This window comes from Cherax quadricarinatus, chromosome 3, assembly GCF_038502225.1.
Source record: "Cherax quadricarinatus isolate ZL_2023a chromosome 3, ASM3850222v1, whole genome shotgun sequence".
Classification (NCBI taxonomy): domain Eukaryota; kingdom Metazoa; phylum Arthropoda; class Malacostraca; order Decapoda; family Parastacidae; genus Cherax; species Cherax quadricarinatus.
In genome coordinates, this window is record NC_091294.1 from 40,224,229 (window position 1) to 40,236,137 (window position 11,909).

Genomic DNA, 11,909 nt, shown 5'->3' on the forward strand with positions numbered 1-11,909 from the left:
TCTGATATTAACTGCTTTTCACACCTATATAAAAATTAATATTTATTATTATTAATCCCAATACTCTCAAACGCAGTTCACGCAAATCGTTGAACCTTAAGCAATCACTAAACTCAAGGAGTAGTGAAGGCTCGACCCTCCATTCGCTCAGCAGAGACAGGCACGATATTCACGTGAATGTAACTCATATAAGTAGTGTACATTTTTACGATTTAGACTGACGAGAACAAGCACACTAATGCGTCCATACTTTGAATACATCATGCTTGAATGTTTCAGTAGTATACTCAGATATACTTTCTCACAGCTGTTGTATAACATACACCCACGGGAGCTGGTGATGGGGGACCGCATCGCCACTTTCATGTTTTATGTGAGTACACTTTGTTGTTCAAGAGAATATACCGTTTATATAAGTGTAGCGTGATGTTTATGTAAGTAATATACTGGTTTATATCAGTATACTGCGGTGTTAAAGTGACATTCCCTGGCGTCCACGTGAGTATACTATGGTGCTAGTATGTGAGAAAGTCACAGTGTGTATGTGGTATACCATGATTCGTATGTGAGTATATTTATTCCTCGCTGTCACCTCTAGAAGTACAGTATATATATATATATATATATATATATATATATATATATATATATATATATATATATATATATATATATATATATATATATATATATATATTATTATCACACTGGCCGATTCCCACCAAGGCAGGGTGGCCCGAAAAAGAAAAACTTTCACCATCATTCACTCCATCACTGTCTTGCCAGAAGGGTGCTTTACACTACAGTTTTTAAACTGCAACATTAACACCCCTCCTTCAGAGTGCAGGCACTGCACTTCCCATCTCCAGGACTCAAGTCCGGCCTGCCGGTTTCCCTGAATCCCTTCATAAATGTTACTTTGCTCACACTCCAACAGCACGTCAAGTATTAAAAACCATTTGTCTCCATTCACTCCTATCAAACACGCTCACGCATGCCGGCTGGAAGTCCAAGCCCCTCGCACACAAAACCTCCTTTACCCCCTCCCTCCAACCCTTCCTAGGCCGACCCCTACCCCGCCTTCCTTCCACTACAGACTGATACACTCTTGAAGTCATTCTGTTTCGCTCCATTCTCTCTACATGTCCGAACCACCTCAACAACCCTTCCTCAGCCCTCTGGACAACAGTTTTGGTAATCCCGCACCTCCTCCTAACTTCCAAACTACGAATTCTCTGCATTATATTCACACCACACATTGCCCTCAGACATGACATCTCCACTGCCTCCAGCCTTCTCCTCGCTGCAACATTCATCACCCACGCTTCACACCCATATAAGAGCGTTGGTAAAACTATACTCTCATACATTCCCCTCTTTGCCTCCAAGGACAAAGTTCTTTGTCTCCACAGACTCCTAAGTGCACCACTCACTCTTTTTCCCTCATCAATTCTATGATTCACCTCATCTTTCATAGACCCATCCGCTGACACGTCCACTCCCAAATATCTGAATACGTTCACCTCCTCCATACTCTCTCCCTCCAATCTGATATTCAATCTTTCATCACCTAATCTTTTTGTTATCCTCATAACCTTACTCTTTCCTGTATTCACCTTTAATTTTCTTCTTTTGCACACCCTACCAAATTCATCCACCAATCTCTGCAACTTCTCTTCAGAATCTCCCAAGAGCACAGTGTCATCAGCAAAGAGCAGCTGTGACAACTCCCACTTTGTGTGTGATTCTTTATCTTTTAACTCCACGCCTCTTGCCAAGACCCTCGCATTTACTTCTCTTACAACCCCATCTATAAATATATTAAACAACCACGGTGACATCACACATCCTTGTCTAAGGCCTACTTTTACTGGGAAAAAATTTCCCTCTTTCCTATCGTATAATATGCATGCATATCATAATCTCGGAAAAACATGTATTTTTAAATATCTCTAGTTGAATATCTAAAAGTAGACACCATATTTTTATTTTTATTTATTTCTTGAGTTTTTATTTTTATTGGTTGTAGCTGAGCGAGGTGAGGCGAGGAGGAGCTACTGTCTTTCCCAGGCTAGGTGCCGCAATCTGGCCAGTCAAGGGATCGGCAGCGTTCTGGTTCAACCTTAAACGATCTGGAGGTGCCAACGAGGCCACACTACATGGTGCCTGTCCTGTGGTCCACGGCACCAAGTGGGGTGAGTTGTGCTCCTTCCTCCGTGCCTCCACCCTGTGTTGTTGTGACTGCTGCCTCTCTGTTGACCACCGTGTGTGTGGGTGTACTCAGCTATATATGTGGTTACAGGGGTCGAGTCACAGCTCCTGTCCACTCATCTTGGCTAGTCGCTACTATGTCACTCTCACCCCGCTCCAAGAGCCTTACCATACCTCTTCTTAAAGCTATGTATGGATCTTGCCTCTACTGCTTCACTCTCCGGATTATTCCACTTCCTGTATTTGTGTGTGTGTGTGTGTGTGTGTGTGTGTACTCACCTAGTTGTACTCACCTAGTTGAGGTTGCGGGGGTCGAGTCCGAGCTCCTGGCCCCGCCTCTTCACTGATCGCTACTAGGTCACTCTCCCCGAGCCGTGAGCTTTATCATACCTCTGCTTAAAGCTATGTATGGATCCTGCCTCCACTACATCGCTTCCCAAACTATTCCACTTACTGACTACTCTGTGGCTGAAGAAATACTTCCTAACATCCCTGTGATTCATCTGTGTCTTTAGCTTCCAACTGTGTCCCCTTGTTGCTGTGTCCAAACTCTGGAACATCCTGTCTTTGTCCACCTTGTCAATTCCCCTCAGTATTTTGTATGTCGTTATCATGTCCCCCCTATCTCTCCTGTCCTCCAGTGTCGTCAGGTTGATTTCCCTTAACCTCTCCTCGTAGGACATACCTCTTAGCTCTGGGACTAGTCTTGTTGCAAACCTTTGCACTTTCTCTAGTTTCTTTACGTGCTTGGCTAGGTGTGGGTTCCAAACTGGTGCCGCATACTCCAATATGGGCCTAACGTATACGGTGTACAGGGTCCTGAACGATTCCTTATTAAGATGTCGGAATGCTGTTCTGAGGTTTGCTAGGCGCCCATATGCTGCAGCAGTTATTTGGTTGATGTGCGCTTCAGGGGATGTGCCTGGTGTTATACTCACCCCAAGATCTTTTTCCTTGAGTGAGGTTTGTAGTCTCTGACCCCCTAGACTGTACTCCGTCTGCGGCCTTCTTTGCCCTTCCCCAATCTTCATGACTTTGCACTTGGTGGGATTGAACTCCAGGAGCCAATTGCTGGACCAGGTCTGCAGCCTGTCCAGATCCCTTTGTAGTTCTGCCTGGTCTTCGATCGAGTGTATTCTTCTCATCAACTTCACGTCATCTGCAAACAGGGACACCTCAGAGTCTATTCCTTCCGTCATGTCGTTCACAAATACCAGAAACAGCACTGGTCCTAGGACTGACCCCTGCGGGACCCCGCTGGTCACAGGTGCCCACTCTGACACCTCGCCACGTACCATGACTCGCTGCTGTCTTCCTGACAAGTATTCCCTGATCCATTGTAGTGCCTTCCCTGTTATCCCTGCTTGGTCCTCCAGTTTTTGCACCAATCTCTTGTGGGGAACTGTGTCAAACGCCTTCTTGCAGTCCAAGAAAATGCAATCCACCCACCCCTCTCTCTCTTGTCTTACTGCTGTCACCATGTCATAGAACTCCAGTAGGTTTGTGACACAGGATTTCCCGTCCCTGAAACCATGCTGGCTGCTGTTGATGAGATCATTCCTGTGTGTGTGTGTGTGTGTGTGTGTGTGTGTGTGTGTGTGTGTGTGTGTGTGTGTGTGTGTGTGTGTGTATGTGTGTGTGTGTGTATGTGTGTGTGTGAATGTGTGTGTGTGTGTGTGTGTGTGTGTGTTTGTGTGTATGTGTGTGTACTCACCTAATTGTGGTTGCAGGGGTCGAGACTCAGCTCCTGGCCCCGCCTCTTCACTGATTGCTACTGGGTCCTCTCTCTCTCTGCTTCCTGAGCTTTGTCATACCTCTTCTTAAAACTATGTATGGTTCCTGCCTCCACTACTTCATTTGCTAGGCTATTCCACTTGCTGACAACTCTATGACTGAAGAAATACTTCCTAACGTCCCTGTGACTCGTCTGAGTCTTCAGCTTCCAGTTGTGACCCCTTGTCCCTGTGTCCCCTCTCTGGAACATCCTATCTCTGTCCACCTTGTCTATTCCCCGCAGTATCTTGTATGTCGTTATCATGTCTCCCCTGACCCTTCTGTCCTCCAGTGTCGGCAGTCCGATTTCCCTTAACTTTTCCTCGTACGACATTCCCTTGAGCTCTGGGACTAGCCTTGTTGCAAACCTTTGTACTTTCTCTAACTTCTTGACGTGCTTGACCAGGTGTGGGTTCCAGACTTGTGCTGCATACTCCAGTATGGACCTAACATACACGGTGTACAGTGTCTTGAATGATTCCTTATTAAGGTATCGGAACGCTATTCTCAGGTTTGCCAGGCGCCCGTATGCTGCAGCGGTTATTTGGTTGATGTGTGCCTCCGGTGATGTGCTCGGTGTTATGGTCACCCCAAGGTCTTTCTCCCTGAGTGAGGTCTGTAGTCTTTGTCCACCTAGCCTATACTCTGTCTGCGGTCTTCTTTGCCCCTCCCCAATCTTCATGACTTTGCATTTGGCTGGATTGAATTCGAGAAGCCAGTTACTGGACCACATGTCCAGCCTCTCCAGGTCTCTTTGCAGTCCTGCCTCATCCTCGTCCGATTTAATTCTTCTCATCAACTTCACGTCATCTGCGAACAGGGACACTTCAGAGTCTATTCCTTCCATCATGTCGTTCACATATATCAAAAATAGCACTGGTCCTAGAACTGACCCCTGTGGGACCCCGCTCGTAACAGGCGCCCACTGTGATACCTCTTCACGTACTATGACTCGTTGCTGCCTCCCTGTCAGGTATTCCCTTGTCCATTGCAGTACCCTCCCTTTTATGTGCGCCTGATCCTCCAGCTTCTGCACTAATCTCTTGTGGGGAACTGTGTCAAAGGCCTTCCTGCAGTCTAGGAAAACGCAATCTACCCACCCTCTCTCTCATGTCTTACTTCTGTTACCTTGTCATAAAACTCCAGGAGGTTTGTGATACAAGATTTGCCTTCCATGAACCCATGCTGGTTTTCATTTATAATCTTGTTCCTTTCCAGGTGTTCGACCACTCTCCTCCTGATAATCTTCTCCATGACTTTGCACACAATACATGTCAGAGACACAGGTCTGTAGTTTAGTGCCTCGTTTCTGTTTCCTTTCTTAAATATGGGGACTACATTAGCTGTCTTCCATTTCTCAGGTAGTTGCCCAGTTTCAAGGGATGTGTTGAAAATTGTGGTTAGAGGCACGTACAGCATCTCTGCTCCTTCTCTAAGGACCCATGGGGAGATGTTGTCCGGTCCCATCGCCTTTGAGGTGTTAAGGTCACTTAAGAGCTTCTTCACCTCCTCCTCAGTTGTTCGTATGTCATCCAACACTTGTTGGTATATTCCCTCTTGATGTTCCCTTCTGTGCTGTCTCTACTGTAAAAACTTCCTTAAATCTCCTGTTCAGCTCCTCACATACCTCCTGATCATTTCTTGTGAGTTCTCCACCTTCTGTCCTTAATCTGATCACCTGGTCTTTGACTGTTGTCTTCCTCCTGATGTGGCTATACAACAGTTTCGGGTCAGTCTTGATTCTCGATGCTATGTCATTTTCATACTGTCGCTGGGCCTCCCTCCTTACCTGTGCGTACTCATTCCTGGCTCTGCGACTGATCTCCCTATTTTCGTGTGTTCTCTGCCTTCTGTACTTTTTCCATTCTCTATTGCACTTTGTTTTTGCCTCCTTACACCGTCGGGTAAACCAGGGGCTCGTTCTGGTCTTCCCGTTGTTACTGTTGCTCTTGGGAATAAACCTTTCCACTGCCTCCTTGCATTTTGTTGTTACATATTCCATCATTTCATTTACTGGCTTTCCTGCCAGTTCTCTGTCCCACTGGACCTCCCGCAGGAAGTTCTTCAACCCTATGTAGTCCCCTCTTTTATAGTCAGGCTTTTCCCATTCAACTCCTGTTATTCTCTCCACTTGCAGCTCTACTATGTATTCAAAGCACAGAACCACGTGGTCGCTAGCTCCTAGGGGACTCTCATACTTGATGTCCTCAATGTCTGAGCTGCCCAGGGTGAACACAAGGTCCAATCTTGCTGGTTCATCCTCCCCTCTCACTCTGGTAGTGTCCTTAACATGTTGGTGAGTGAGGTTTTCCAGCACCACGTCCAACATCCTGGCTTTCCATGTTTCGGGACCCCCATGTGGCTCCAGTTTTTCCCAGTCAATCTCCCTGTGGTTGAAATCCCCCATAACCAGCAACTTTGCTCTGCTGGAGTGAGCTCTTCTTGCCACCTCAGCAAGTGTGTCCACCATTGCTCTGTTGCTCTCTTCATATTCCTCTCTTGGCCTCCTGCAGTTCTGTGGTGGATTATACATCACTGCAATGACCACTTTGTGTTCCCCAGACTGAAGTGTACCTGCTATGTAGTCTCTTTCTCCCGTCTCATCTATTCCTTCCATTTTCTCGAATTTCCATCTGTTTTTTACGAGGAGAGCAACCCCACCTCCCCCCCTGCCCCTTCTATCTTTCCTCATGATCTGGTATCCTGGTGCGAAGATTGCATCTGTTATTGTCTCCATGAGTTTTGTTTCTGTAACTGCTATGATGTCTGGGGACTTCTCATTGATTCTTTCTTGCCATTCCTCATGTTTATTCGTTAATCCATCTGCATTTGTGTACCAAACCTTCAACTTCTGTTCTAATACTGTAACTGTGGTGCTGGGGGTGGAAACAGAGGGATCGGTGTGTGATGGTTGGTTTGGATTGTTCAGTTGCCTTGGGGGTGTCGTGGCTGGAGTCCTTCTGCAGGTGTTTCTGGGAGGTGCGCTTGTCCTTCCATTTGATCCTGGGTTATTCTGCTCTCCTTTTTCATTTCCTCCCATTTCTCCTTTCGTTTTTGAACTCTCTCTTTCATTGTCTTCCTTTCGTCCTGTGTTCTGTCTCGATCGAGGTACACACTCCGGAACTCCTGCTTGCCTCTCAGCCGTGCTTTCTCCTGCAGGATCATGGTTCGGGTTGATTCTGCCTTGAAAATTACTTTGAGAGGCCGATTCCTTTTCTTTGTGAACCACCCAATTCTCCGAAAATTTGCCACCTGGGTCATGTCCCCCTCGCCTATCACCTTCATGATATCTTCAATCGCTTTTTTCTCCTCCTGCTTTCTTTCATCATAAGTGTGTGTGTGTGTGTGTGTGTGTGTGTGTGTGTGTGTGTGTGTGTGTGTGTGTGTGTGTGTGTGTGTGTGTGTGTGTGTGTGTGTGTTTGTGTGTGTGTGCTGTCCTCACTGAACCTGACCTTCCCTTCCCTGGTTCGAACCTGACAACCACAGATGCTGCTTCCCGCCACCTCTAGGAAAGTGCTGTTTCTAATGTTGTAGTCGTGGCCACGAACCAGCCCAGCTGCCAGATGATTCTAATCAATTTATGCTTGAAAACTTTCTGCTGAGTTGTTAAATAGTCTATGTAACTTAAGTGTGTTATCGTGTGAATGCTGAGTTAAAAGTGCATCTTTGTTCGCGTCACCTGCGCCATGAGTTCATCTTTCTCTGTGCTTATAAGTGCAGCAGAAATACTCACGCAGTCTCACAGAAAAAAGAAGTTGAAAGTGTGTTGATAATTAGAACTATCAGAAGGATGCAGAGAGAAAGGGAGGGATAAGAAGTGGTAGGGAGAGAGGGGGAGGAATGAGAGGTTGTAGGGACAGAGGGAGGGCTTCAGTTTTTTAAGCAAACTTGGATGCGTCAGCAGTGTGATGCTACTCTATTGTATATGACAGATACAGAGTGGAAGCAAGAGCTACAAACGTTTTCCCTGTCATATTCCATCACACAGGGCTGAACTAGTACAGACAAAATGTGTTAGCCTGAGCTGGAAGACCTCAGAAGTGTCACCCTGAGCTGGAAGATTTCAGTAGTGTCAGCCTGGACTGGAAGATTTCAGTAATGTCAGCCTGGACTGGAAGATTTCAGTAGGGCAATGAAGATATCGTCAAGTATTCCAGTATGGGTTCATTAGCTACAGGAGCTTCAGAGGTATCATTCCAGCATAGCTGGAGTTACTCTTACTCCGGAACTGCCTTATGTCACGATAATCCATGCCATATACGGGAGAGGAGAGATTACAGTGAGAGAGGGAGATAGGGTTGCAGGGAGAAAGCGAAAGAGGGCTGATTGGAGGAGAGGAAGTATGGAATGAGGGAGTGAGGCCTAGCAATTAATCTCTTTCTTCTCTTTTCAGTTAGCAACAAGTGGATACGAGAGAGAGGCCAGTTCCTGAAGAGACCTTGTGGCCTCCACCCTGACGACTGATGGTGTGGCCTCCACCTGACGACTGATGGTGTGGCCTCCACCCTGACGACTGATGGTGTGGCCTCCACAATGACGACTGATGGTGTGGCCTTCACCCTGACGACTGATGGTGTGGCCTTCACCCTGACGACTGATGGTGTGGCCTCCACTCTGACGACTGATGGTGTGGCCTTCACTCTGACGACTGATGGTGTGGCCTTCACCCTGATGACTGATGGTGTGGCCTTCGCCCTGAAGACTCATTTCCCACGGGTGTACCGCTTACTATGAAAATAATAATAATAATAATAATAATAATAATAATAATAATAATAATTATTATTATTATTATTATTATTATTATTATTATTATTATTATTATTATTATTATTATTATTATTATTATTATTATTATTATATAGTAAAACACTAATAATCAGTTGCTAAAAAGTGTTTGGGTTGTAACTAAACTTTTAAAATTTACAACAAGCTCTTTAAGCTGTAAAATGGCTAGTCATAGTGGCTAGTGGACATTTCAGCTTAGGTTTGTCTCTAAAGAGCTACTCTTGCTCTCTGTGTCTGTGCTTTGCTGAATCCTATAGGAAATACGTGTAAGATTTACTGCATCCTGAGCTAGTTTATGTATGTATTGTTACCTGTACCACAAAGCTGATAAGTACAGATGATTATTTTTATACTATGAATAGTTTGTGTCTGATTAGCTGTATCCTGGAGTTAATCTGTGTATTGTTCATTCTGTCTCAAGGATAAATTTTATCCACATGGCTACATTATTTCTAGTCTGTGTGTGTAGATAAGCGAGTGCATGACTGCCAACGCTCGTATATACGTTAGTTCATCTTTTCTGAAAGGTAATTGACGCCTCTTTGCCTAGATTAATTACCTTTCTGAAAATATCTCACTCTTGCTGTTACGTTACCCGTGTGACATGTCACTATGTATATAGGTGTGTATGTTACTATGTATATAACCCAATACTTCAAGTTTAGGACAACTGTTATTTCCTGTATACACATGATTATACATTTGTATACGTACAGCTTGTTCCTACTGTGTACATTATGTATAGTAGTATAGTGATACTGCACAAATTGTAGTACACATTTGCTATATATATATATATATATATATATATATATATATATATATATATATATATATATATATATATATATATATATATATATATATATATATATATATATATATATATATATATATATATATATATCTAAGGTCAATTAGTAGTTTTTGTCTGTTTTCCTAAAGGGTTTAATACTTTTCGGCCATATTGGCGTAAACACGACTTCTGAAATATTTTTTCGCCGTAGTAATCAACGACGAATAAGGAACAGAAACACCAAAACCGCGTTTCATCTGTCTTCCAAACATTTCGGAGTAAGAGACTCCAAGTTGTTTGGACGATAGATGAAGATGTTTGGATCTTCAACGAAGATGTTTGGATCTTCAACGAAGATGTTTACCACGGCTTTGGAGCTCCAGCTTCTTATTCTTCTTGAGACTGCCATGACGATATATTTAAGTTATATTCTCCATATATGGCCGGGAAGTTTTAAAAATCCACGGGGAAGTAGATAAGAGCTATTTCTGAACGAGAAAGCTAAATCACTATCTGAAATCTTAAGAAACCTGCAAGAAATCTGAAACGACTCAAATTTCTTGAAAGCACCTAAAAAAATTATTTGTATAAATTAATTTTCCACATTCCCTTTTTTTGCGGTTCATTTTTATTCTTTTACTGATTATCCTGTAAATAAGTTGTAAAAAAAAATAAAGCTGGATTAAAACTCACGTGATAATAAATAAAGATTTTGTCTTATATTATTTCTTTATTAACCTCTATATGTATAGCTAATGAGTATAGCTTATATACAAGGGTAAATCTATGCAAGACAAGCAGGAGGGGTTGGAAGTCTTTAGCTCAAGTACTTTCACACTTCTCAGTGCGTCATCAGGAGCTGTGCAATGTTGCAAGAGAGCAACTAAAGCAGGGAGGGAGTTCTCAGAGTAGCGTAGTGCGTAACCATGGGTAACCGTGACCGGTGACACATCCGCACTACCCTACTCTTGAGTACTCATTCCCTACTCTAGTTGCTCTTTTGCAACATTGCACAGCTCCTGATGACGCACTGAGAAGTATGAAAGTACTTGAGCTAAAGATTTCCATCCCTTCCCTGAGACTTGTCTTCCATACTTAAGATGCATGTACATAGTTATCTCTCCTGGAATGTACCCCGAGAGGTATCTCAGGGTATTTAACATCAACTGTTGGCGTATCTCGCGAATGGTATATGTAGAGAGAGAGAGAGAGAGAGAGAGAGAGAGAGAGAGAGAGAGAATGCTGCCCCACAAATGGCTCCAACTTCATCCTGTTCCCTACTTGTATGTCTCATAACAATAAAAATGCTTTCAAATGAGCTGATGTAGGTAACAGCTCTTAGCGTGTCAATAAAGTTAAGAATCCTTAACGTGTAAATAGCTTGTCAATAAAGCTAGGGATACCTTAAGTTTCATGCACTGTCAGCAAAGTGAGAGATGTTATGTTTTTCCTGTTAGAAAGCATCATAGAAAAACAATAACAACCAGCTAATCAAAAATAAGACAATAAAAGTCATCTCCCTTGAGGATGTAAGAGACGTGAGAGTGAAGGAATAAAGCACTAATTTTTAAAGCAGTTTATTCCAAAGATGTTGAGCGTCACAAGGGCGAATGATAACAATGAATTAGACGCAGGACTCACCAAACTGTAACAATACGATTGCAAACAAACCACGGTATGGGTTTACCTTGAATTTACCTGGAGAGGGTTTTGGGGGTCAACGCCCCCGCGGCTCGGTCTGAGACCAGGCCTCATGGTGGATCAGGGTCTGATCAACCAGGCTGTTACTGCTGGCAGATCGCAAGCTGACGTATGAGCCACAGCCCGGTTGGTAAGTTGCTGACTTTAGGTGTCTGTCCAGTGCCTTCATGAAGACAGTCAGGGGTCTATTGGTAATCCCCCTTATGTATGCTGGGAGGCAGTTGAACAGTCTTGGGTCCCGGACACTTGTTGTGTCTCTCAGTGTACTCGTGGCGCCCCTGCTTTTCCTCGGGGGAATGTTGCATCTCCTGCCGAGTCCTTTGCTTTCATTGGGAGTGATTTTTCGTGTGCAGATTTGGTTAGAATCCGTGGCAAGTGATTTTTACGACTCACTTGCCATTGGTTCTAACATCACCTGTACTGTGGTTTAATTAGACGCAGTTAAGCCAAATAACTTGTGTCTTCCTGCCAATCAACACGAGCTAATGCTGGAGGATGGTAGTCAGGTGTCGAGGCGAGTAATAAGGTACTACAATGCTTATTTAGTATTCCTTCCCGTAATGGAAACATAAACACATATGCAGTTAAATGTGATCCTTTATTGACAACGTTTCGCCCACACAGTGGGCTTTTTCAAGTC

General features: G+C 44.0%; 1 protein-coding gene across 2 annotated transcripts in view; it reads left to right on the plus strand.

Annotated features, from left to right (window-relative positions):
• Positions 1 to 10,290, plus strand: part of LOC128706382 (prolyl 4-hydroxylase subunit alpha-2-like) — a 138,242-nt gene extending 127,952 nt beyond the window's left edge. For both annotated transcript variants that reach the window (XM_070091387.1, XM_070091390.1), the window contains 3 exons: positions 308 to 373; positions 2,030 to 2,195; positions 8,378 to 10,290. In XM_070091387.1, coding sequence (XP_069947488.1) covers positions 308 to 373; positions 2,030 to 2,195; positions 8,378 to 8,448 — 303 coding nt within the window. In that variant the 3' untranslated portion in view covers positions 8,449 to 10,290. The remainder of the gene's footprint in view (positions 1 to 307; positions 374 to 2,029; positions 2,196 to 8,377) is intronic.
• The last annotated feature ends 1,619 nt before the right edge of the window (positions 10,291 to 11,909 follow it).